At 34.6% G+C, this 27,426-nt stretch overlaps 1 protein-coding gene across 6 annotated transcripts in view; it reads left to right on the top strand.

Moving 5' to 3' along the window:
- TENT2 (terminal nucleotidyltransferase 2) overlaps nt 1-23,236 on the top strand; it is a 60,512-nt gene extending 37,276 nt beyond the window's left edge. For 4 of the 6 annotated variants that reach the window (XM_004374465.2, XM_023729473.1, XM_023729472.1 and 1 more), the window contains 6 exons: nt 962-1,090; nt 9,271-9,314; nt 13,862-13,998; nt 18,314-18,405; nt 20,432-20,511; nt 21,769-22,704. In XM_004374465.2, coding sequence (XP_004374522.1) covers nt 962-1,090; nt 9,271-9,314; nt 13,862-13,998; nt 18,314-18,405; nt 20,432-20,511; nt 21,769-21,843 — 557 coding nt within the window. In that variant the 3' untranslated portion in view covers nt 21,844-22,704. Of the gene's footprint in view, nt 1-961; nt 1,091-9,270; nt 9,315-13,861; nt 13,999-18,313; nt 18,406-20,431; nt 20,512-21,768 lie in introns of those variants that run through there. The other 2 variants (XM_004374466.2, XR_002823741.1) reach the window with 2 other exon arrangements.
- Nucleotides 23,237-27,426: the final 4,190 nt, after the last annotated feature.

Here is a 27,426-nt window from a genome sequence, read left to right as displayed (position 1 = left end):
ATCCTGTTCTCTTCATTCTCCCTTGCTCCCGAAGGGGTGAGACCAGTGGAGTATCTTAGATGGCTGCTCACAGGCTTTTAAGACCCCAGATGCTACTCAACCAGGGAAGAATGTAGAACATTGTCTTTATAAACTGTGTCATGCCAGTTGAGCTAGATGTTCCCCCGAGAGCATGGTCCCCACAGCCCTCCGCCCAGCAGTTCAGTCCGTCAAGGAGTTTGGATGTGTCTATGGAGCTTCCATGACCTTTTCCTTGTACAAGTTGTGTTGGTTTCCCCAGTATTGTGTACTGTCTCACCCTTCACCAAAGATACCACTTATCTATTGCCTATTTAGTATTCCCCACCCCCACCGCTCCCAACCCTCATAACCAACAAAGATTGTTACTTTTGTGTATAAACTTTTTCATGAGTTTTTACAATAGAGGTCTCATACAATATCTGTCCTTTTGTGATTGACTTATTTCACTCAGCATAATGTCCTCCAGTTTCATCCATGTTATGAGCTGCTTCACAAATTCATTGTTCTTTATCATTGCATAATTCTCCATTGTGTGTATGTACCATAGTTTGTTTATCCATTCATCTGTTGATGGGCATCTAGGTTGTTTCCATCGTTTTGCTGTCGTGCCTTATTCCTTTTTAAAGGTGTTTACAGTAAATAGTGATACCTGTTGAGTTATGTTTAAATATACTATGTCTTATTTATTTGAATAATATGTTGCTACACTAAAATCATATACTACCATAGTTATAGGTAAATCAAATGTGTTTTAATAATTGATGATTTTTAAAGGGTAACTAAAACAAGTTTTAAAAGTTAGACACATTTATGGTGAATACAGTATTTAGTACACAGGGAGACGGTGCTCTTTTTATTGGCATGGAGTTGGGAAATGATATAAACTTTCAAAGGAACCGTAATATATTCTCACCACTTTAAGTTTTAATTTTACTTTCAGTTGAAAATCGAGTTCGTCCGTTAGTACTGGTGATTAAGAAGTGGGCGAGTCACCATGAGATAAACGATGCCAGTCGTGGTACTTTAAGCAGCTATAGTCTTGTTTTGATGGTTTTACACTATTTACAAAGTAAGTATCATGAGTTTTTTTTTTTCTTAGTTTTTAAAATTGAAATGCACTTAAACTTCACTGTGGTATCTTTCCTGTTGACCATGTGTTTAGATAGCATTATTTAAAAAAAATTTTTCTGAGGCTTGTGTATCCCATTTTGTTGCTTTGAACAAATGTTTTTGAAATGTTATTCCCTGGAAAATATAAAATTTCACTGTGTTCTTATTTTTGACAATTTTTTTCTGTAGCCACTTTTGTATTGAAAGAATTTTCACCAGTATATTGTGGATTCATTATCTCGAGCAGATGAATGTTCAGAAGGCCTATAAAAATAAGCTCAACACCATTCATTGCATTTTTTATTTTTCATTTTCATTTGAGACAGGAATAAAATGATTTTCTTTCTGATCAAAGAAGCTTTTTATTTCCTACGTAACCAAAATAATTTAGCTTTTGATTTGAGGGTGAGCTAGCCTCTCCAACTAGATTTTATCCTTATAGGACTGTTGTGTCACATTGGCCCCAAATTTTAATTCAGTCCAACTAGCCATTGTTTATTAGACCGTTCTGATAAAAACCAATACTTTTTCATATTGTGGGAAATAGTAGTAAGTGAACACTTACTTGTAATTTGTGCAGTTCAAGGATAGGTATGTGGGAATTTTTACAAGTATTGAAAATTCCCCGGAAATATAGGGCTGGCTGACCAGATCCAATTGAAACCTTTACTTCTAATACATATTTCAGATTTAACAATCTTACGTACTGTATTTTGACGCAAATAACATGCTCCTACGTTTGTTTGCTGACCACTTCCTCCCCCCATGAGGTATTTTCCTAAGCACACAACGCTAAATTTTTTTGACAGCAACCTGTAAAAAAAAATTGGAATAGTGACGCTTCTGAAGATACCTAGTAGGGGGAGGGAGCTGTTGGCACAGATATAGAAGATGTTTGTTATTTGCGTAAAAATACGGTAGATAAAAATCCAAGAAATAGTAATTAGGCCACTTTACACATTCTGCTCAGCTGGACAATAAGAGTTGTTAAAGATGGCTGCATGCTGTTTTGTAGTTATTAGATTAGGAGTCTGAGATGTTTAATGACTGACTGATCGACTAAACATATGAATATCTGGTGGCAAGCAGATCAGGTGAAAAACTTGATGTTAATGTAGTAAAAGAGTATTTACCAGGAAGTCTAGGGCCTGCTCTATTCTGGTTAATATTTTCAGAGTGTAGAATCTTGCTTTCCAAAGGTTACAATAATAGATAAGACATGTTTTAGCATATAATACTCATTTCATGAGTATTTGTTGAGTAACTACTAAATAAATGCCAGGCATTCTTCTAGGATCTAGAGATCCAGCAGTGAACAAAATAAGAAAAACAATGATTTTCTTCATGGAGCTTACATTTAGAATTTAACATTTTAGCACCTGTTAACTTGCCTAAACGTTTGAGTTATTAGGAACTGTCACAACTTAACAGGTCACTAATGAGATTGTGATGTCAATGTGATCTTTTTTATCACGACTGTGTGAATTGGGCTGCTGTGTAACAAATTAATTATTACAATGCAGTGATTTAAAATAATGGACACCTATTTTTAAAATATCCTTTTATTGCATTGTTGTTGCTTTTTGTGTTTAGACTCTGAGAGAGATAACGAAGACAGTATTAGCAATTTTGTCAAAGGAAGCAGAAAAATCAAGTGGTCGAAAGTTGAGGCAATTTGTTTCCCTTATAGCAGCATTTTCATACTGAGAATATTGGGAACTGGAAAAAGGAGGGGACACATTTTCCTTGGTAGATGTATCAGAAATGATCAGTGTTGGGGGATATAATTTCTAAGAGACTATGCTTTTCTGAATAGAGATTGGAGGATGATCCCCAAATTAGGATATCTTCAATAGTGAGTCACTTTTACTAATAGGAGGATGGAAGTGGTTGGGGACAGAAGCAACTATTGTCATATCAGTGGCTTAAAAAAGAATGATTCAGTGGTGAGAGGGGTGTGTCAGGAATTTTCAAAGATCTGGCTTAGCATAAGCGATTAATCATTGAACAAAATATTTCTCAATTATTCAGCCTCAGCATTTTGATTCAGTAGAAGCAATGAATAAGACACCTGGTCACACATTCAATTTTGCCTTTTTGTTTCAGAATTACTATATTTAAAATGATAATTAAACCATAGTGATATTAAAATATAATTATATTACATTTTTAAAGTCATTTTGAATAAGTCATGCACATACATTATAGACAATCTGGAAAATATACTAAAGTAGGAAAAAAAATAAAACAAGTTACCTATATTTCTACCACCCGGAGTCTGTTACTGTTAATATATATTTTATTTTTCCCAACTTTTGTTTACTTTGCAAGGGTTTCAAAATTTGTATCTAGCTAAACATTAAATGCCAAGTTTAATTTTTTTTAATTCCAACTATTTTGACAAATGAATAACTGTAATGCGTGTTATTTCCCTCTGTAAAAACATGATTTTCTTAAATAGATGGAGTTCTTACATTTTCTTTTATCTGTGCTCTATGACATTGTTAAGGAGCCCTCATGGTGCAACAGTTAAGCTGGTGGCTGCTAACCAAAAGGTCCACGGTTAGAACCCACCAGATGCTCTGTGGGAAGAACATGGGGCAGTCTGCTTCCTTAAAGATTATAACCTTGGAAACCCTACTGGGTAGTTCAGCTCTGCCCTATAAGGTCCCTATGAGTTGGAATGGACTCAACAGCACAGGTTTGACATTGATAATAGAACCTTGGTGGTGCAGTAGTTAAGCTCTAGGCTGGTAATGAAAAGTTGGCAGTTTGAACTCACCCAGCTGCTCCACAGGTGAAAGACCTGGTGATCTGATTCCACAAAGATTACAGCCTAGAATACCCTGTGGGGCAGTTCTGCTCTGTCATGTGGGGTCACTGTTAGTCGAAATAGACTCAGCGACACCTAACAATGGCAACATGATGTTGATTCCCAGACTTTTAGATTCATGGAATAGTAAAATTTCAAAAAAGGAACTAATCTAGAGTTTAGTTTTTTGTTGTTATTTTTGCTATGTTAAGTATCAAAACCAAAAAACTACTAATGGCTACTACCGTAATTTCTTAAAAGATGGTGCATATTAACATCAAAAAACAGGAAGGGTAGAATCTCAGAATAAAGGACAGACCATCTCAAAACAGTATAATTGCTACCCCCTTATGAACTCCTGACACACATAAAATTATTTTTATTTTCTAAGTTTATCACAGTTCAGGAACATTCCTCTGTGATAGGAAATTTTGGGACTTTTTTTAAATATTTAACTCAAATAGAGTAGACTTAGACTGATTTCTGAACAAAACCTTAATTCTGTCTTCAGGTACATCTTCAGCTCATCTTTGGAGATAAGGTGTAGTCATTTGGGCAAGTGTTTATGCTAATGGTCTTAATTTTCATAGGATGTCAGACATAGCCTCTCCTTGGATATCAAAGCATGTAGTATACTCTTAGCCTAAATTTCTGCATTCTAGATTCTTGGCAGAGAATATAATCTTGAACTCTCTATTCCCAATCAAAAGTTTACTTACAAAAATATGTATGTGATGTATTACAAATGTAGGATTAATAATCTTAAGTTGGCAGAAGTTTTAAAAAATAACAGTACGCAATCACAATCATGCTTCTGGTGAGAGTATCAATTTGGTACAATTCTTCTAGAAAGCCATGTTGTAATTAGTATGTATGCTCATACTCTTTGACTCCATGATTCCATTTCTAGGAATTTATCCTTAGATAATAATTAGGGATGCATGTATGAAGTTATATATAAGGCTGTTTATCAGTGTTCGTTAAAATAAAAGATTAGAAATGCTTAGGTTTTCAAAAATAGAGGGAATGGTTGAATTAAGTATGATATAGTATGAAATTTATGCAGACACTAATAATCATGTTTTAAAGGTATTTAATAGTATAAGTACTCAGGTAACTCATATACAATGTAATACCAATTTTAATAAAAAAATAGTAACTACATATTTGCGTTTGTGTATCTATTTGTATGTGTACAAATACTGAAAAGATATATACCACAATTTTATCAGGTGTTATTTATGGACAGTGGAATTTGTTTTTAATACTTCTAGATATTATGTGTTAAATAAGAGATTATATTTTTATTTGAATGGTGGAATCAGATGAATTTGTTTTAGTTATCAACAGAGACTTAGTTCAGATTGGCCAAAGTTTTATGAATCAGGGATCAGAAAGATGTGATAATCTGCCTCTTTGTTGAAAACTTTAGTATGTCGCTAATTATTTTTATCCAGTTTTACAGTACACATATTATTAAATTACTTAATATATGTTATATTATACAGTAATGTGTATTATTGATGCTTTTTAGTGAACTCTGTCTTCTTGTGGATTGCAGTTCACTTGAATATATGAGAAAGAATACTTACAAAATAAATGTAAGATGTAAAGAATAATTCGACAAACACTCATACAGCACTGTCTAGTGTTTATTCACTTTTTAGTTTTAGTAGTAACTTAAAAATTAGATTTAACTAAAGCATTTAACATCCATCAATATGCCCAGTGTCCCCACTTACTGTTACATTAAACATTTTAATTTGATTGCCTCTTTATAAAAATGTACTGTAATAACAGATACCCTAATGTGATTTTGCAAGCAACTTGAAAATCCAAACATTGGTATGTTGCCAGTGTTATAAAATCATGTTAAAATTTAGTCTAGATTTTGTTAAAAGTGTTTTATTCTTGGGAAAGTGGACCCTTTCTGCTGAAGTGATTTGTAATTAACATCGCTATTTTCAGCCATTTCTAGGTCTTTGTTAAGGGACATCAGCTAGACAAAGCTCATGTGTAACTCTATACTTCGAAAATTTAAGCTACAGTGGTCCCCCCTTGATTGCAGGGGATATGTTACAAGACCTCTGATGGATGCCTGAAACCGTGGATAGTACCTATATATACTATGATTTGTCCTATACATACATACATACCTATGATAAAGATTAATTTATAAATTAGGCACAATAAGAGATTAACAATGATAACTAATAATAAAGCAGAACAGTTATAACAGTATACTGTAGTAAAAGTTACGTAAATGATGGAGCAGACGGCATGAGATTTCATCATGCTCTGCACTCATTTAACATTTTAGAACCACAGTTGGCAGTGGGTAACTGAAACCGCAGAAGGAGAAACCAAGGATAAGGGGGTGCTGCTGATATTCCTCCCTAGAAGAAATTAGAAAGGAAATTAAAAAAAAAAACCAAACACTTTGCCATCGAGTGAATTCTGACTCATAGCGACCCTATAGGGCAGGTAGAACTGCCCTGTAAGGTTTCCAAGGAGCGGCAGGTAGATTCAAACTACTGACCTTCTGGTTACCAGCTGAGCTCTTAACCATTGTGCCAGAAAGGCACATTGTGCACCAGAAAAGAAATAGGTGGTTGCTTTTCTAGACAGTATCAAATTACAGTAATGGGCCTAAAAGAGTCTGCAAGGTGTGTTGAGCAGTTCCAGCTCTGCCACAAAGAACTAATTTTTGTGATTTTGGTCAAGTCATTGCACCTCTGTGGCCTTAATATTCTCATCTGTTAACATGAATAGTTAGATTAGATGGGCTTTAAATTTCGTTAAACCTTTTAAATGCTGTAATATGTTTTCTGCCATGAACAGAGAAGTGAAACAGGTCCTCTGTATGTAGAAAGATTGAAAAATAAAGCATTTCCTAGGATGAAATGCAGCAGTTTATAATAAGACTACTTATGCTTGAAAAGATGACTGTTGAGAGCATGACAGGGAAAACCCACTGGGAAGAGATTTTAATGAGAATCTAAGATTAGGAGTTAATGATAAAGGCAAAATTATAGTTAGAAATAATTGAATGAATATTCACGAATGTTTACATGTTACCGGGTACAGAACTATCCCTTAGGCAGTTTAAGGTTGTTCCTGCATTTTCAAAATTAATGGTTTCATAGTGTTGTTGAAGATCACCAGTTTTAATATTTGAACTTTTGATAAATCAATATGGTAATTTTATGGGTATAGATTTGTTGTAGGTGCCTGACTTGAAAGCCCCCATCTGGACTGCAGGCAAAGCAAAACTTTGCAGATTAGCAATACTTGAAACATTACCTGTTGATCATATATTGCAGTAGTAAGGCTTTTTTGTTTTGTTCTGTCTTTAACAGAAAAATTAAAAGGTTGAATCTATAGTCAAATTTTGAAGTCAAAAATCAATAAACTAAGCTCTTTCAGGGTACTATCAGGATACTGTTAATAAATAACTCCCACAATACACCAATTGCTTCTCTTATGACCAGTGTTTATAAATCTCTAAGGTTGTAAGACAAGGAATTTACTGAATGATAACCCATGCCCCCCAAAATTTCCAAATTGCCTACTTCTGGAGACTCTCTTGTCTCATGAAAGACCCTAACTCAGTTGTTAGTATTAATTTTTCTCTCCTAGCAATTCTAGTTATGTTTCTAGAATGAAATAAATAGTTTAATTCTAATTCTCTACAATCCTTTCCTCATCCTTTGTTTTATTATAGTTTTAATTTACTGGGGTATTCCGTGGGAAAGGAATTCATATTTTTAAGTTAACCAATTTCAAGTAAGATTTTCCAGTTTGACTTTATATTATAACCAAAATTATTTAAAAACCACTCAAAAATCTTACGAAAATATACACTTAGAATTGGAGTGACTGGGGCTTGAGATTATTTGTGGGGTCTTCTAGAATTTTGAGCCTTTGAATGCCTCTGGTGGGGTGGGGATATACCCTTACTTCCTAAGAATTATTCTGGTAAGTAATGAGTGTTTTCCCGTAATCTCGGTTATACACTGTGACTACCCAGACTATCATGGAATTTTATTTTACTCCAATTTTCAACTTGGGAATGAAGCATCACACAGAAGAGAAATTTAAATGAAGCGTCCGGCTTTGCACTCTATGGAAGAAATTTTGTATTTCTAATCATAGTTGGAGTCTGTGTAAGTTGGTCATAATGGTTGATTACATGTACTGTATTTTTGCAAATAATGTGCCACACAAATAATGCACGACTATACACATACATGTAATGCACAGCTCATTTAGGAAATAGCAGGTTTGAGCAGTTGGCAAAAAACAACAACTGTATAACACGTGCTATTTGCTTAAAAATACAGTACGTTAATATATTCCAGAAGTCACTTTAAAAAGTTTTTGCTAAATAGCAAATTAAAAGTGAATAAAATTAAAGATTCTTTATTACTGAGTTTATCTACTTCTATATATATTTTTAATTCTTAAATACAGAGTTTATCATATTTGATCTCTAATCTTAAAGAAATCTTAAAAATATATTATTTGTGTCCTCCCATACTCAAGACATTCTATTTTACAGTCATTTCTATATTGTGAATATTAAGCACTTTGCTTTTTGTATTAACTCCATAACATTATAATGGTGTGCAATTACTGTTAATGCATTTAATAAAGTAGTAGTTGCATTAACTACTGAAGGATGAAGAGTGATATTAAAAAATATAGTGGTAAGTATGATGGTAATGATTGCTTTGTATGAAATTTAATTTACTTTATAGCAGATTGGTGCAAATCTCCTGATTTAGATTTCTAAATGAAGTTGACGCTTTTTTTCTTAATACAAGTTTCCTGGAACTGTATCAATTTTGGTATTATTGTTTAATAGTAGCAAAAATTAAATATGCAAGAGGGCAACTGTGATAGAACTGTTGTTCTTTTATTATATAGTATCATTGGACTATAGTTTTTAAATTTTTTTTTTATAACTACATAGTATTTTAACAATGTCCTTCAATACCTGTAGAACAATCCTTGGCTTGCTTATTTTATGTGTGTGTCTGATATTAGACCAAACGATGTATGTCCCTTTAGAGATGGCCTATCCTAAAACCATGTAAAGAACATTGGTTTACATAGGAATATACATAGTTTACTAACAAAACCTTAAATTGTCAACTGAGATATATTTTAAACTTAAAGTATTAGGGAACAGAATTAATTTCATAAAGTGTATGAAAACTTAAATTTTAGCATAAACTCTAATATTAGCTAGGGTGTAACTGACAGATTATTGCTTTGTAAATGAATCGTGAATCATGGAAACTTGAAACTTTTTCTTTTTGTAGCCCTACCTGAACCCATCCTTCCATCCCTCCAAAAAACTTACCCAGTAAGTGTTTTTTATAAATTATTATATATTATGTCAAGTATATATAGAACTATTATATGCAGTGTTAATGTGAATATAAAAGTAGTAATAGTTACCTTCTAAGTAAAAGATAACGTTTTCTATATTGGTTGAGGCATTGGCCACTAGAATGTTCAAGATGTTTTACATAATTTTTCAGTAAACTAATATTTTATTTGGTTATTGGCATCCAGTCTGGTCAGTATGTTAATGATGAAATCTTTTGCATGGTGCTCATGATTATCACTAGTGGAGATTAAGTATATTCAGTTGGTCAAAGCCTATTTGGTCCTATTCCAGTTTTCTTCATTATATTTCAATAGCATTTTTATAGCATTTCATTAGTTGGTTGAATTTTTCTAGCCCAATGAATTTATATTTTGAAAAGTAGGAAAAAAATTTAAGAAGTTGAACAATTGGATAACCTTTTGTCTTTCATTTGATCTTACCAAGTAATACACCAATAGAGATAATATTGGTCAACTGTTCTTGTGTGCATAATATGAAGGATTCTGCTGAAAGTAATTGGAGACATTTGAGAAATGAAGTGTGCCTACTAGAAAAAGTTTAATATGTACTCAGTTTGAGTTTAGAGAAACCTAGGTAATTTGCATAGTTAATAATCTTTTTGTTTCTTTTCCAGTTTTCTTGTGTTCTTTTCCAGAATTCTCTGTATCCTTCTTTTATAGTCCTATCATTTCTCTGTTTTCTTTCATAGTTTTCTTGTTCCTGGTTTTATTTGGAAATAATATTTAAGCTATTTAGAATGTTTGATCAATCTTCTAAAAACCACATCATTTTTACCTGTTTGTTTTATATACTTACGAGAAGAGCTGATTTCTAACCATAATAGATTGTACATCACTAGGGAAAACATAATATCCAGCTTAGGTGGACTTTCAAAGAATTTATTTATTTTATATGCACCACACAGAAAACTATACATATACTTGACATTAAATCTAAATTAAACTTAATTTAATCTCTGACATTTCGAAGAACTAACTGATAGTCTTATGAACATCAGTTATTATTGTGCACAGTGTGAGGTGCTGGCTAACGGGATTCATTAATACCGTCTTGCGATAGTGAGGGCCTCCCAGTTTGCTTTTGTGACATCTACTAGGAAGAGACCATTTCTAAAAAGCCCTTTTGTAATCTGGATATCTTACCTTCTTCCTTTTTAAAACTAGTTTCTGGCTACATGTGAAAAACTATTATAATGAGTTTCCAGTATAGCTAAGAATCAGTGTTTATGCTCTCATAAACATTATAAAAAATGAAAGTATCGTAAGTATAGAAACAATAGTAACTTGTACTTTTTGAACTTAACTCGTTTCCCCTCCTCCATAAACTATTGATTTTTCAAGCTCATGCTGAAAGAGTGTAGATAGTACCGTGTTTAGTGTTTCATTTTATTGTCCCAACCTTATTTTTCTTTATGACCCAGGTTTCAATGTAGAAAGAGCTGCCTCTATTTTCAGCATATGAAAAAGGATGTGATGGTTGCGCTTATCCTTAAAATAATGTATTATTGTGTATTGAATAAATGCTTCTATAGAAATCTTACTTAAAAACCTATGCTACATGAAACCATTTTATTAACATAAAATACTGATGAAATCTCAGTTTAATGCACTGTGCTTGGGGACAGAGGATATTACTTTTATGATAAGGTGCCCAGGTTCTTACGAACATATTTTGGTCTGAACAGCCTCATTTTCACTTCTGTGTTACGTTTTTCTAATATCTAGCTTGCCCCATGACAGAGCCCTGACTTCTGTTCACATATCCAACCTTTGGCCCTACGTGCTCCATGCCTGTTTCTAGGTTTTGATTTCTCCCTTTTTGTATATGACCATGAAAAGAAGACTTTGGCCAAATTGTGAAGGTCATTCAGCATTTTAGTAGAGTAGGTCTCAGAGCTGTTCAGTTTTAATCTCACAATTGGCAATCTTTTTCTTACGTTATTGAACAGAATAAAAATTTTAAAGGACTTTCAGACAGTTTTAAACTTCAGGTAAGAAACTGACTCTGTCCTATTTCAGCATCAGTTTATAAATTAAATGCTTATTGTGCTAGGTGCTAGTAAGCAAAATTAGTAAGAAGCTTTCAGAGCACAAGCTATTAAACATAACCTACTTTTCCTTTTCATTTGGACTTATACTTTTTGTTTAATTTGCTAGCAAATAATATATAAACTGTTTTAAAAAATGACCTAAGTCCAATTTTACACCTAACAGGTAAGAGACCAAGGAAATTAAAGACAGTGTACCTGTCTTCTTTCTGCCTTCACTCATTATTGCAATTTGTGACTTCTTCCCTATCACTCCTAGTGTTAGACAATTAGGATTTCCACTTGATTCATATAATGTAGTACTACATCTGTTAGAAATGTAAGGAGAAGTCCCAAGTTTAGGAGTGCCATCTTTATGAATCATGGCTGGAATAGAATTTTTCTTCTGAGAAAAAGTTAATCATTTCTTGGTAGTTACAAATTATTGATAGAGGTATAGGTAATGAGGCAAGGGAGGGGATATTTTTATTTTCTTGCTCCTTTGTTTTCACTGATAGTTTTTGAGGACGAGCATTGAATAGATGGACTACCTTTTTTCTGTGTACTACAACTTGTTTTGGAGGCCTGGTGGTACAGTGGTTAAGAGCTCATCTACTAACCAAAAGGTCAGTAGTTTGAGTCCACCAACTGCTCCTTGCAAACCTTATGGGGCAGTTCAACTCTGTCCAGTAGGGTCACTATGAATCGGAATCTACTCGACGGCAACAGGTTTGGTCTTTTTTTTGGACTACTTATTTTGAGAGCCTCTATTTTTCAACCTTGGGGTTATTTGTCGGTTGTCAGGTGCCATCAAGTCGGTTCCGACTCATAGCAACTCTTTGTACAACAGAACGAAACACTGCCTGGTCCTGCACCATTCTTGTAATTGTTATGCTTGAGTCCATTGTTGCAGCCACTGTGTCAGTCCATCTCATTGAGGGTCTTCCTCTTTTTTGCTGACCCTCTACCTTACCAAGCATGATGTCCTTCTCCAGGGACTCATCCTTCCTGATAACATGTCCAAAGTATGTGAGACGAAGTCTCACCATTCTTGCTTCTAAGGAGCATTCTGGCTGTACTGAGTTATTTAGACATTACTAATTAAATTGGTATCTGTAAACCCAAGATTGATCCATTAGATAGTTGGGAGCTTTAACTTTAGTTCTCCTTCTGCTGCCTTAACCACTTGATTTTTTTAAAAAAATTCATTTCTAGTGGCAAAGGGGAAATATAGAAAACCATTATTGATGGCAGTGTGCAGATTACCATAAATATAACAATTATTTTCCAACATATGGACATGTATTACTTGAGAATCATTTAGTATATTTCAGACCCAGCGCTGGCTGCTAATAGAGGAAAGATCAGATATTAAATGCATGGCATACCATAAGTGAAAAGAATAAGTACCCATTAGTATTCTTTCCAGTAAGTGTCTTGTTTGGGCATGGATTGCAGGCAAATGGTATCCTCCTTTATGAATATTGTGGTAAAAGTTTGCTGGAATATTGCTTGCTGGTATATTTTCCATCTCCTTTTCCCTGACACACCACTCTCTTTGTCTTTTCAAGTTTACTTCATGTTGAACATTTATCTTCCTTTCCCTCTAAGCTACAAAATATAAAAACAAAATGAAGGAAAATAAGTCTTGAAATCAGTATAAGCACTGTTCATATATTGAAGTTACTTTTATGGCCTTTGAGAGAAGTTTTAAGTGGCAGTTAGAGAAAGCTCTTACCTTCTGCTTAGTACGGCCTTCATAAAACACAACTCCTCCTTTTAGAAATAATTAAGAAGGAGATACATTTATAAAGAAACCTGTATGTGACTGGGTAGAATTTTAGCATGCATAGCAAGGTTTTATTTATGGGTTAGAAAATCTTTGCTACCAAAGGGATCCATTTGGGTAACTGAATGATATAACCAAGCTGAGGATTAGAATAACTTAGTTTTTCAGGTTCTTTCTGGCCTGCTGCACCACCTGCCTGTCAGTTTTTGTACTATGATGGCTTGGGTGTTGCTAAGATGATGGAAGCTATGCCACCGATACTCCAAATACGAGCAGGGTCACCCATGGTGGACAGATTTCAGCAGAGCTTTCAGACTAAGATAGACTAGGGAAAAAAGGCCTAGTGATCTACTTTTGAAAGTTAGCCGGTGAAAATCCTATAAATCATAACACAATATTGTCTGACTGGGGTAAAACATGCCAATGATTGTGAAGATGGGGTAGGACTGGGCAACATACACAGGGTCGCCGTGAGCTGGAGGTGACTTGTTGGCAGCTAACAACAACAACAGTCTGGCCCATTCCAAACACTGTTGAAGTCTTTAGTGGAAGAAATCTTCAAATTTCCAAATGGCCAACATAAAGAAAATTTCTTTTCTTCAGAGAGCCTTAGATCAGGATTTATAAAGTTCTTTAGTGTGTGTTTTAAATGGCTTTACATTTTTCCCTTTTTCTTTTTGATAGGAATCTTTTAGTCCTGCTATACAGCTGCAGCTTGTACATCAAGCTCCATGTAACATTCCTCCTTACCTCTCAAAGAATGAATCAAATCTTGGAGACCTCTTACTGGGCTTTCTTAAATATTATGCTACAGAGTTTGAGTAAGTGAAACTTTAAATTATATGTATTCGTTTATATATAAGCTAATGCTACAAATTGGGCCAGGAGCTGTATTTGTCAATTGCAGTCCTGTAAATTGACCAGAAATGTGTAGTTTATAAAACTTAGTATCTAACTATTATTAAAAACTAAATAGATACATATCTAGCGAATAAAAAGAACATATAGTTCCGTAAGCCCAGTTTTAGTTGATTTCTGTGGTGGTCTCATTTTATGTTTAGCTGCCTTGTTCTCTAGAGTTGAACTTGAATAAATGTTTGTGTTGATCCCACATAGGTGCTGTATATTTTATAACACTTATTTTCTAGGAATTATAAGTTTTAGTAAAATATATAGCTAAAACAAACTTGGAAAGGATCTATTTAATACTTGATATCTAACTAGGTAGTTGTGTTAGTACGATATGCAAATCAAGGAATACTTTTTGTTTGTTTGTTTTTTTGGTGATGGCATTGTGTAAACATGAAACAGTAAAGTGTATAATCAGGCTGGACAGAATTGAAAGTTCTTGTGGGAGGAGTTCTGAGTTCAGATAGAGTGGGGCTAGGTGTTCATAGCTCTGATCAATCTAGAAAAGCTTAAAGGAGGAAGAGAGAGGACTTAGGAGTCGCACAAAGTTGGAGGAGGGTACAGTGACCATAGGGTACCACTTTGAAGTGGTTTAGAAAAGGAAATAATAATAATAGTAATAAATTGCTATTACTAGGTGGGAAAAACTGTTATAAGCACATTATATATATTGTCCATTCAGTTCACATAATAACTATATGAGTTGGAATTATATTATGCCCATTTTATCAGTGAGGCATATACCAAGGTAAAGTAACTTGCCTTAATATCACAGAACTGTTAAGATAGTTTTGACTGCAAAAATCACACTAACTGGGATACTTTACTGCAATGTTACTATTATTTTATCAGCTATGTTACTGATACCTCTAAAAAAAACCTGACTCGTATGAGATGATATGAAACATCGGACAAGAGAGAAATATTCGAAATCCTCAAAGTAAATCTTATACCCTTTAATTTTGTCTGTTTTCTGTACAGTTGTACTCTCAATACGTAGCCTAGTGCCAGATAGTGGGTACTTGAAAACTGCTTGTTATAAATAAATAGTTTTGAAGCAGAAGGTGAGATAATGGACATGATTCAGAGTTTGTTTAGGTGACTTAAAAAGTACTGAATTAGGTTAAGAAATGGAGTAGGAAAAGTGCTGGAGGAAAGTAGTTCTGTAAGGATCAAATTACAATAATCTAGATTAAAAACAACCAGGACCTGAATGTAGGTCTAGGCAACAAGGCAAAAAAGGAGGAGCCTTCATTTATAGAAAGATGAGGAAAGATTTAAGACTCAGTGAGATATGGGACATAAGAGACTGTAAAGGTTTGATTGTAATCCTAGAGTTTCTTTTTTAAGATGTTGCAGTAACAGTAGCTAATGTTTATTGAGTATTTACTAAGTGTCCTGACTATGCTAAATGAATCCCGTGTATTATCTTATTACCTCACAATTCTTATCCTCACAGTAACCCGTATCAGGCTTAGGATATTTATGTACCTGCAGTACAGCTAGGTAGTGGGAAAACTAGTATTCAAAATCTGGTCTGATTCCAAAACCGTGTTATTAATTGTTAGACTGTATCAGCATTGTCTGTTGTGTTATATACATTAGGTTTTGTAGGAATTTTGTAGAGGGGAAAAGGATTCTTAGAAGAAAGACATGTATCTGTCATGTATAGTTTAGGATTAGAGCATCTAGATACAAATACGCTGAAAATCAACTGCTTGTTTTTACTGAAACAAGATGGTAGACATGTAGATTTGTCTGTTAGTTTAGTATCAACAGAAACTGTTTTACTGTGCCAAGTTATATCGGCCAGGATGCTGACACTTGCAAAAGAGATTTGAATATTCTGGATGCCTTAGTTATCACTGTGATCTATGATTTAGGTGACATCCTCACCTGCTGTTTTCATTATATAGCGCAGTTGTCAAGTGCATTGTTTCATAGCAGTTATTTTCAGAGATTTGGCTAGAAGGAGCACAGCCAAGAATGTAGTCATGGCAGTGAACTAGGTGCTGTGCAGAAGAATTCTGGCAGCTGTTAAAAATGTTGTAGAATTTCTTCTCAACTTTGAGGTATTCAATTAAAAAACCTCTCTTTGCTTTAAAGACAAAGAGCCAAGTGCTTATTATGGGATGCTTAAGAATATGGTGTGAAAGTTGCAGAAGTTTTACATGGGCATTTAAAAATTACTAAGAGTTGTTTATGTACTTCATTCACAGCTTTCCTCTAAACCTTGCTGCCCGAACATTCTAAAATTGAAGCCAGGCTTCTAGAACTGTACCTGGGAGCAGGAAACTGACAAAATAGGGAAAAAGGATCAGGTGGCCAGGAGAATCTAGAAAATACAATCACAATATAATCATTTTGTATTATCGTGAAACAAAAGAAAAATTTCTTGCAGACTCAGAATTCTAGGGATTCTACCCAAAACAACCCATTGCCGTCCAGTTGATTCTGGCTCATAGCGACCCTATGGGACAGAGTAGAACTGCCCCGTAGAGTTTCCAAGGAGCGCCTGGTGGATTCGAACTGCCGACCTTTTGGGTAGCAGCTGTAGCACTTAACCACTACGCCACCAGGGTTTCCACTAGGGATTCTAGGAACCTTAAAAGATAGCTGTTATAATCCCCTTTATTCCTTGCAATAACAATGTTGTTAGGTGCTGTCGAGCCCGTTTTAACTCAGTAAGTCTCTTAAAAAGTCAGTGTCTTTAAAAGAAAGAAAAGTGGAGGGAACTGTTCTAGATTTAGAGAGAACAGTCAAATACAGTGCATCTTTATGTGTGCTACATATAGTTTCAAATATAAAATAAAGCACATGGGGGCACAGTTTTGGATACTTACTAGACAAAACCAGACACCTCATGGGATTGGTTTACTAGACTGGGTTTGAAGGCTTAGAACCATAGTCTTGTGGGCCAACTTGGTAAATAGGAACAATATAGTCCATTAAGACAATGTTCTACGTCCTAGTTTGGTGAGTAGTGTCTGGGGTCTTAAAAGCTTGCAAGCGGCCATCTAAGATACAACTATCGGTCTCTACTCATCCGGAGCAAAAGAGAAAGAAGGAAACTGAAGACTCGAAGAAACTAGTCTGCAGAACTAGTAGTCGACACAAACAATGGCCTCACCTAACTTGAGACCAGAAGAACTAGACGGTGCCCAGCTACTACTACTGACTATTCCCACCAGGGACTCAATAAATGGTGCCAAATAGAATGGAAACTCAAATTTCCTAAGACAGAAAGGCCAGACTTACTGGACTGGTAGAGACTGAATGAACCTCCAAGATTATTGTCCTGGGATACCCTTTAAACTTGGAATTTAAACCACTCCCAGAGGTCACCTTTCAGCTAGGTGGCAGATTGGCCCATAAAATAAATAATACTACCTGTGAGTACTGTGCTCCTGTAAAAATCCGGATGAAACCAAAGGGTAAACATTTTCCCTAGAACAAACATGAGAAGGTAAAGGAGAACAGGTATGCTAGATTAAGGGAAAAAGAGCAACCAGAATGGAAATAATGAGAATGCTGATGAATTGTGAAAAATGTAACCAATGTCACTGAACAATATGTATAGAAATTGTTAAATGAAAACCTAATTTGCTGTGTAAACTTGCACCAAAAACACAGTGAAGTATTAAAAAACGAAAACAAATATAATGCATGAACCTAGATTATAATCGGATGGGGTAGGGGAGCCATAAAAGAATTACTGTTAATTCTTTAGATGCTGTTGAAACCCTGGTGGTGTAGTGGTAAGAGCTACGGCTGCTAACCAAAAGGTCTGCAGTTTGAATCCACCAGGCTCCTTGGAAACTCTATTGGGCAGTTCTACTCTGTCCTATAGGGTTGCTGTGAGTTGGAATAGACTCAGTGGCAATGGATTGGGGTTATAAAAGATAATGGACCTTATTCTTAGGAGATAATATGCCAGACGATATAGCAATGAAATTTTATGATGTCTACAGCTTACCAAGTGATTCAGTTCAAACACATACATAAAAACACACAAGCAGTTCTATTCTGTCCAGTAGGGTTGCTGTAAGTCAGAATTGACTTGACAGCACACAACAACAACAATAGAAGAAGGAGTTTGTGGTCCTGAGGTTTGAGGCAAGCTTCAGAATTATATAAGAGTATCAGGGGAGGCCTTATTACTGATATAATAAAAATAATACAAGGGCAAATTATGAAAATAGTTAACATGATTTTTTTTTCTTACAGCTGGGACAGTCAGATGATTTCAGTTCATGAAGCCAAAGCCATTCCGAGGCCTGATGGTATTGAATGGAGAAATAAATACATCTGTATCGAAGGTAGCTTTCTCGAGACCATTCTCTGTTTACCGTTCAATTATCATAATATAGTACCGAGAGGATTTCTTGAGTAATTTCAGTTAAAAGTAATACATTTATAGTTATAAAGTTTTTAATTTTTATAATTTAAAATTCTTCAGTTGTGAGAAAAAAACATGAATTTGGGTATTTAATCTTTCTAGTCGGTAAGATTTGAGCAGTCTATGCATGTCTCATACGTGTGGTTGATTGAAACTTAATTTCATGATATACAGATGGAAGAAAATATAATCTTCATTAATTATTCTTATATTAAATAAAATGAGTTCTCTTATACTTAAAATATTGATACATATTGCAAGCTAGGTTTTTGTGAATAGGGCTTGATGTTACCTTAAAAATTAAATGATCTGAAGATATTCTGTTCTCTAAAATTAATTTACATGTTGTTGAATATATCTGAGACATTTTCTTTGAGTCATTGGGAAACTGATTTAAAACTGATACAAGAGACAATATTTAAAGTTGTTCTCACAGATACCAGTTTAAAGAAAAACCTTTGTAAATCTTGAGGTAATAAAGAATAAAGGGTTGAAAGTCAGTATTTGTAGGAAACATCAGATTTAGAATATTTTAATCTTGGATTATATGCAACATCAGCTTCAAAGTTTGTGAATAATAAAATTAAATCTCCTGCTTTGGTGTTTGGTTTGCTAAATTGCACAGTGGGTGTATATTATTTTAGTTACTTGTGTTCTTTTGATAGTCATTGCTGACTTGTACTGTGTGTGATACAGTCTGGTACAGTTTGTCATATGGTCTTATTCTGTGAAAAATAATAGTACTGTGACAATAAATTTATTTTTTTAAATAGGCTTTCTAAACGAAACAAATAAAAGCAGTGTTTCAAATTCTGGGCCTGCTTAGATTATATGGCAAATGTAAAGTTATCCTCTCCCTCAGGTGTCCTATACTTTACATGTTTTTTCAGATTCTTTCCCCGCAGAGTTACGTTTGCTCTTTCAAGCAACTTTAGTCTTTCCAGTTCTTCCCTTGTAGTCTTTGGGCATGCATAGATCTTTTCATTCTTGAAGAAATACTCTTCACTTGACCCTAGTAGCTCCTCTATTGACTGTAGAATTTTTTCCCCTTTTCATTGCCAAAATTCTTAAACTCCAGTAATTTTTACCTACTACTGTCATTATTTCAGCAATCCCATCTTACTCCTTATTCCTTTAGTAATCCTCCTTTTCTCACTATTACCTTCAGTTTCCTTCTTCTTATTTCTTCCATTCTGTCTCTATATATGGACTCCTCTCTTGTCTTGTGGGTGGAGAGTTAGTAGTGCGGGGATATAGATGTGGAAGCTGGATATGTTGGGGACACAAACACACAAAACCCTCTTTTGTCTTCATCTTGTCTTCTCTCTTTGCTATTGTTTTTCCTCTTTCACTGCCAAATTTCTCATATAAATTACTGTTGTGACTGTGTCTTTTTCTAAACCATCCACTCATACTTAACTCTGTGCACTGTCTCCATCCTTACTAGTATTGAACCTTTACTTTCAAAGGTTAGTGTTGATCTCCCTCCTGACATATCAGTGATATTTTTAGCTTCATTGGTCTTTATCTTTCTGTGATATTTGACATTGACCATCTCTTTTAGATATACTACTTTTTTTTTTTTGATAACTCTTTACTTTTATTTCCACAAGGGTAGGTCCTTGACCCTCTGTCTACCTCTGTAATTCTTCAGAAATCTTAATTCACTTTTATGATTTAGACTTAATATAGCTATGCTGTGAACTTTTCTTTTTAGTCATCCTCTCACTTGAATCCCATCTACCTTATTAGGCATTTCATAGCTCTATTAAACTATATTCTATATGCACAAATCTAATAAGGTATTAGGCTGATGCATATGAAATTGCTGTTTTTGTAGGTCAAAAACTGTCAGATATCAATAATTTCTTATAGTTTAGCTTAATAAGGAAACTTAAGTTCTTACTTAAATAATTTCTTCTTTATATTTGCATTTAACATTGCAGAACCTTTTGATGGAAAGAATACAGCCAGAGCTGTGCATGAAAAACAGAAGTTTGATATGATCAAGGATCAATTTTTAAAGGTAAACAGTGCATCAGATTAACTCTAGAAATACTTTTCTTAGGTGTCTAAAATGAAAAATAAGTAAAAACTTAGTGGATGAGTATGCTTTAAAAATGAAAAGAACATATATAATAGGACAGAATCGTCCGGGTTCCTATGTTGTGAGCCACTAATGTAACACTAGGGAATTTATTACAGAGAGATCTGGGTCTGTTTTCATTCATATAGCTTTCACTTTTCTTGGAAATAAGCATTTTTATAGTGAGCTTAAACTCTAAAAAAGAGTGAATAAAACTTAGTAGATTCTTTTCCCTCCTTAAAACATTGTGGAACTTACTATAACTTTAGAAGGAAGCTGTTATTTATTCTACACATTTTCTTCTGCGTACCCCATTTTAACAAGGTACTAGAGTACCATTTTTTCTTTATATTTTGAAAAGTTAAAACAGTGTGTGTTTATTCCTTAGGTCTGTAGTCCACAGTGAGAATTTATTCATCAATGGTTTTGCTAAAAGTGGTCTCTGTCTTCAAGGGCTTCCACAATACAGTGTGTAAACGCATTGATAGAAATATGTACTGTGAGGCATATAGGAAGGACAGCTTCATAGAAATGAAAAGATCAGAGAATTGTAAAGAGATCAGATTATTTTTAAAAGGACAAAATGTAATTTTAGAGGCTTTTATTTCATTACTTAGACAAACATGTAGACTTTAATTTGATGAAAATTAAAAATACAAGTGTATTATATTAATGTGCCGTCCTTCAGTTAGGCCCTCAGTTTGTCAACCAAAATAGAAAATTTGATCTGCATAATTCTTTTCACTTTAAAACAGGTATCTAAGAGGGAATATTTTTGTCTATCAGATTAAATTTGAGAACTCCAAAATAACATTGGTATATTACTGTTCTTATTGATGGGTGAGCTTTCATTTAGGATTGTCTAGCTGTAAAACTGGTACTTTTAGTCAGTTGAACAACTGAAGTGAGAACAAAGTACAAAGATCTGCAGCCACCAGGTAGTGAGTCAGATTTTTAAGCTTGTAAATCAGAATTCCAGTTTCTTCCTTTCTTTTTGTAAATTCTGTTTACTCTAAAGTGCTTTATTATAGATTATTCTGTCCTTCATAAATAATATTTTTTAATTGAAAAACTTAGTAAAGACTGAAAATTTTACTTCCTAGATAAAACCGCTGGTAACATTCTAGTGGCTCTCCTTTTGGTCTTTTGTTCTGCGTATATTTTAGGTTTTAAGAATTACTTTTCTTTTTCTCCCAGTCATGGCAAAGATTGCAAAACAAGAGAGATTTGAACAGTATACTACCTTTAAGAGCTGCTATCCTGAAAAGATAACTGGCCTCTGTTTCTTAAATTCTTCTGAGAAATAAAGAACAGTAGTAACACAATGCATTTTGTTTACCTCTGTCATGGCTTCTTTTAAATTGTTCTTTTTGTTTCCATGTTTTATTTTTAAAAGGACATACTTACATAAAGATTATATATTTTATTATGACATTTCCTAATAAACTTTTTGGTTTAAAAATGTATTTTTGAAAATGTTTACATTTATGATTGGTAATGTTACGACATGAGTTATCAGATCAGATAAAATATTTTGGAGGGAATTAACCTGAACAAATCAAAGGTTTTTGATATAACTTCAGTAAGTTGTCCCACATGCTAACACTGAAGAGATTAGTGGAATTTTAGAAAAGGTCTGATTCATACATGCTTAAAATGTAACCTACAGTAGATAATGTGTTGTCGAAGTCTGTTCTAGTAAAGTGAAGATTCAAGTCAGTTATTCAGTTACTTGAAGCAAAAAGAAATCTTTTATTTCAGTTCACATTTCTGTGAAATCACTGCGGAAGCGTGAAATACTGGACAATTGCCTTCAGTCTTCACTTGACTCGCTGGGATAGACTGAGGCTTGAGGCTTTGGGTGTGTCTCTATTAGCATTTCATTCATACCTCACAGGTTTTTGATGTACTTTTGAGATTGCTTTAAATTTTGTGTTAAAACAATAAAACATTTTGCACTGTAGTAATATGAGTGCTAACTCTGTATTGTACAGCAGTTAGTGAATTGTTTTGAAGAATTCAGTGTAGACAGTCTGAAAAGATTAAGTCCCCTGTACTTTATAATAGCTTAGTGCAGTGTGCACTTTTGCTTTACTTTGTGTTTTCCTGCTTTTATTTTCCTGTGACATGAAGCACCAGAAACTGAAAGATCAGAGTTAAGATTATATCCTATTTATAGTATCAGATTTTTTTTCTGTGTACAACTGTAGGATTGTAATCTAAACTGGAATTTTTAGGCAGTAAGCCACTACAGAATGTTTTAAATGAGACATAACAAAATTATAAATAAAAGCTTAATGTTTGTAAAGATATCTTTTTTAGTATTTCTTTTCCACATAGTGGTGGCTGCTAAGAAGGCTACAATGTTTATTAAGGTTGCTTTTGATTTATGTAAATATTTGTAAATTGGTCAGTGCCTGTAAATTTAAATATAAAAGTAATCTTGAAACCAGTTTTAATTTTTTCAGAAAGACTGTGTACAACTCTTTTAGACCTGCTGTAGCACAGTTTGTACCTCTAATGTATATGTTTTTTGCAGATCACTTCAAATGCTAAAACTTTTGCTTTTCTTTGACTTGTAAAAGGTGCATATTTTCATTTTCTTCTTTAAGTTTAAATTTTTGTATGATGTTAAATGAAATAAAGTTTATATATGGAAATTGTTGAGTTTTTTTTTTTCTGTTAAAGCCTGTTTTTAATATGAGATTGAGGCTGTAGTTATCATCTAGAACTGAACTGAGTTCAGTAATTATGCTTGATTATTTAGATTATACAGAGAATCTTGGAATCGAGTTCATTCTTGATAAAACCAGCTAACCACATTAACACCTTTTTATCTGGCATTATTAGGAATGAAGCTTTCCATGTAGGTGAATTTTTAAGATTGCTGATGCTGAACACTTTAAAAGCAAGCTTTTTATATTAATTCTTTTTCTTGAAACTTTTCCTAAAATGAATTATATACTATTTAAGCCTTCTTAATCAGAATGTATTGAGTATAATTAACATTCTAGTGATGATTGCAGAAAATCATTATGAACAATAAATAATAGTCATAGTTGTTGTTGTTAGATGCTGTCGTGTCTGTTCCAACTCATGTACAACAACGAAGCACTGCCCAGTCCTGCACCATCCTCACAGTCGTTGCTATGTTTGAGCCCATTGTTTCAGCCACTTTGTCAACCCATCTCTTCCTCTTCTTTTTTGCTGACCCTCTACTTTATCAAGCATAATGTCCTTCTCCAGGGACTGGTCCCTCCTGATAACATGTCCAGAGTAAGTAAGATGAAGTCTCGCCATCCTCACTTCTAAGGAGCATTCTGGCTATACTTCTTCCAAGATAGATTTGTTCCTTCTTCTGGCAGTCCATGGTATATTCATTATTCTTCGCCAACACCGTAATTCAGAGGCATCAATTCTTCTTCAGTCTTGCTTATTCATTGTGCAGTTTCTGCATGCATAAGAGGCAATTGAAAATACCCTGGCTTGGGTCAAGTGCACCTTAGTCCTCAAAATGACATCTGTGCTTTTAAACACTTTAAAGAGGTCTTTTGCAGCAGATTTGCCCAGTGGAGTACATCATTTGATTTCTTGACTGCTCCTTCCATGGGCATTGACTGTGGGGTCCAAGTAAAATGAAATCCTTGAGAATTTTGATCTTCTCCCATTTATGATGATGTTGCTTATTGGTCCAGTTGTGAGGATTTTTGTTTTCTTTGAGGTGTAATCCATACTGAAGACTGTGGTGTTTGGTCTTCATCAGTAAGTGCTTCAAGTCTTATTCACTTTCAGCAAACAAGGTTGTTAATGAGTCTTCCTCCAAACCTGATACTCCATTCTTCTTCATATAGTCCAGCTTCTCAGATTATTTGCTCAGTATATAGGTCGAGTAAGTATTGTGAAAGGATACAACCCTCATGCACACTTTTCCTGATTTTAAAACACGCGGTATGCCCTTGTTTTGTTCGAACGAGTGCCTCTTGATCTATGTACAGGTTCTTTATGAGCACAATTAAGTATTCTGGAATTCCCATTCTTTGCAATGCTAGCCATAATTTGTTATGATCCCCACAGTTGAATGCCTTTGCATAGTCAGTAAAACATAGGTAAACATTTTTCTGGTGTTCTCTGCTTTCAGCCAAGATCCATCTAACATCAGTAATGTTATCCCTCATTTCATATCCTCTTCTGAATCCAGCTTGAATTTCTGACAATTCCCTGTCGAGGTACTGCTGTAACCTTTTTTATAAAAAATTTTTTTATTGTGCATTAGGTGAAAGTTTACAGAGCAAGTTAGTTTCCCATTCTGTAGTTTGTACATAAAGTGTATGGCGTTGATTTTATTCCCCACAGCGTGTCAGCACTCTCCCCATTTCCTTCCTAGGTTCCCTGTTTCCTTTAGTCCCGATTTTCTTCCCCTTCCTGTCTTCTTATCTTTGCTTTTGGGCAGATGTTGCCCTTTTGATCTCGTATAATTCATTGTTTTAAGGGTCATGTTAATGTTGGATGTTATTGTTTATTTTATAGGCCAATCTGTGGTTTGGTTAAAAGGTGGTCTCTGGGAATGGCTTCAGTTCCAGTTCAGAAGGGTATCTTAGGGTAATAGTCTGTCAGACCAGTAAGTCTGGCATTTTTTTGTGAATTTGATTTTTTTGTTCTACAGTTTTTCTCCTGCTTTGTCCTGGGCCCTCTGTTGTGATCTTAGAGCGGTCAGTATTGGTAGTCAGGCACCATCTAGTTCTTCTGATCTTGGGGTTGCGTCTGCTGGGTTCATGTGGTCCATTAGTCCTTTGGACTTATTGCTCCCTGGAGTCTTTGGTTATTTTTACTCTCCTTTGCTCTGGACCGTAAGAGACCAATAGCTCTATTGTAGGTGGCTGTTGGCAAGCTTTTTTTTTTTTTTTTTTAAAAAAAGAATAAGGTAGAACACCTTTTTGTGTGTTTATTATTTGAATTTTCTCTTTTGTGAAATTCCTGTTCAAGTATCTTCCCAATTTTTTAAAACTGGGTTACCTTTTCTTATTGATTAGTAAGATTTCTTTATATATTCTAGAAATGTTTCAAATAACTTCCCCTCTCTGAGGCTAGTCTTTTCATTCTCTTAGGTTATCTTGTAATCAATAGAAGTTTTATCCATTTATCAATATTTTCCTTTCTAGTTAGTGTTTTTTGTGTCTTCCTTAAAATTACCTATTGTGTTTTCATGTTGGGATTCTACTATGTTTTCTTTTAAGTGCTTTGTTGTTTTGCCATTTATATTTAGTTTTGCTTTCTTTCCAGAATTTTTTTTTTTGTGTATGGTGTGAGAAAATAGTCAAACTTTATTTTTTTAACAGATGATCAGTACATATGAAACCATGTAGTTTATCTTGATTTGGAATACTCTGACAGTGAAAAGCGATGCAACAAGTAATTACACTGGAACAAACTGTGTAAAGTGGAACTGTCTTAGGCAAACAGGACATGTAATTATCATAGCAATTGTCCTAGCACCCCGTAATCAAAAGACTCGTTATTTAGCAGCACCACATTCGTCATAAATTATCTGTATATGTATAATTTTGGTTCATATCTATATATCCTTGTTTCACTGCTATGCCACATAATTACTGTCACTTTTTTTTTAAATTGTGCTTTACATGAAGGTTTACAGAGCAAATTAGTTTCTCATTAAACGATTAATACACATTGTTTTGTGACATTGGTTGCCAACCCTGTGACGTTTCAACACTCTCCCCTTCTCAACTTTGGGTTCCCCATTTCCATTCATCCAGCTTTCCTGTCTCCTCCTGCTTTCTCGTCATTGCCCCTGGGCTGGTGTGCCCATTAAAGTCTTGCTTTGTTTTATGGGCCTGTCTAATCTTTGGCTGAAGGGTGAACCTCAGGAGTGACCTCAATACTGAGTTAAAAGGGTGTCTGGGGCCGTACTCTCAGGGTTTCTCCAGTCTCCGTCAGACCAGTAAGTCTGGTCTTTTTTTGTGAGTTAGAATTTTGTTCTACATTTTTCTTCATCTCTGTGCGGGACTTTCTATTGTAATCCCTGTCAGAGTAGCCGGTGGTGGTAGCCAGGCACCATCTAGTTGTGCTGGACTCAGTCTGGTGGAGACTTTGGTAGTTGTGGCCCATTAGTCATTTGGACTAACCTTTCCCTTGTGTTTTTGTTTTTTTTCATTCTCCCTTGCTCCAGACAGGGAGCTCACAAGCTTTTAAGACCCCGGATGCTACTCACCAAAGTAGGATGCAGAACTTTGTCTTTACGAACTAGATTGTGCCACGTGACTTAGTCTATGGTCCTTCTACTTTGAGCCTAGGAACTTCGTGCCACAAGGTGTTTGGCTATGTCTTAAGAAGTTGCCCTGACTATGGCCCTCGTGTGCTCTATTGTCTATATTAATATATAAGCATCACCTACAATTACGTATGTAGAAGTGTATACCACCAAAGCTATATCTGCAGGTGGGTGTGTCGCCATACACCCTCCCACACCTCTTGGCATATGTATCAACCTATATATCCATTAGTAAATTAGTGTTTGTTAATACTGTTGTTGCAGGATTGTCTATGCTGTAGTAGTTACCTTTGTTGCCCTTTGTTCTTGCATTCCTCTGAGTGTTCTCCCGTGTCTTGGTCATGTTTTGCTGACTTCCCCATATTGTGTATTGCCTTTCCCTTCACCAGTATTAACACGTATCTTCTATTTGGTAATTTTCCCTCCCTCCCCCTCCCATCCCTGGTAACCATCAAAGAATTTTTTTTTCCTGTGTCTAAACCTTGTTTCTTTATAATAGTGGTCTCGTACAATATTTGTCCTTTTGTGATTGACTTATTTCACTCAGCATAATGCCTTCCAAGTTT

Source organism: Trichechus manatus, unplaced genomic scaffold, assembly GCF_000243295.1.
Source record: "Trichechus manatus latirostris isolate Lorelei unplaced genomic scaffold, TriManLat1.0 scaffold00029, whole genome shotgun sequence".
Classification (NCBI taxonomy): Eukaryota; Metazoa; Chordata; class Mammalia; order Sirenia; family Trichechidae; genus Trichechus; species Trichechus manatus.
The sequence above is the reverse complement of the archived record's forward strand: the minus strand, read 5'-3'. Positions and strand labels throughout refer to the sequence as shown.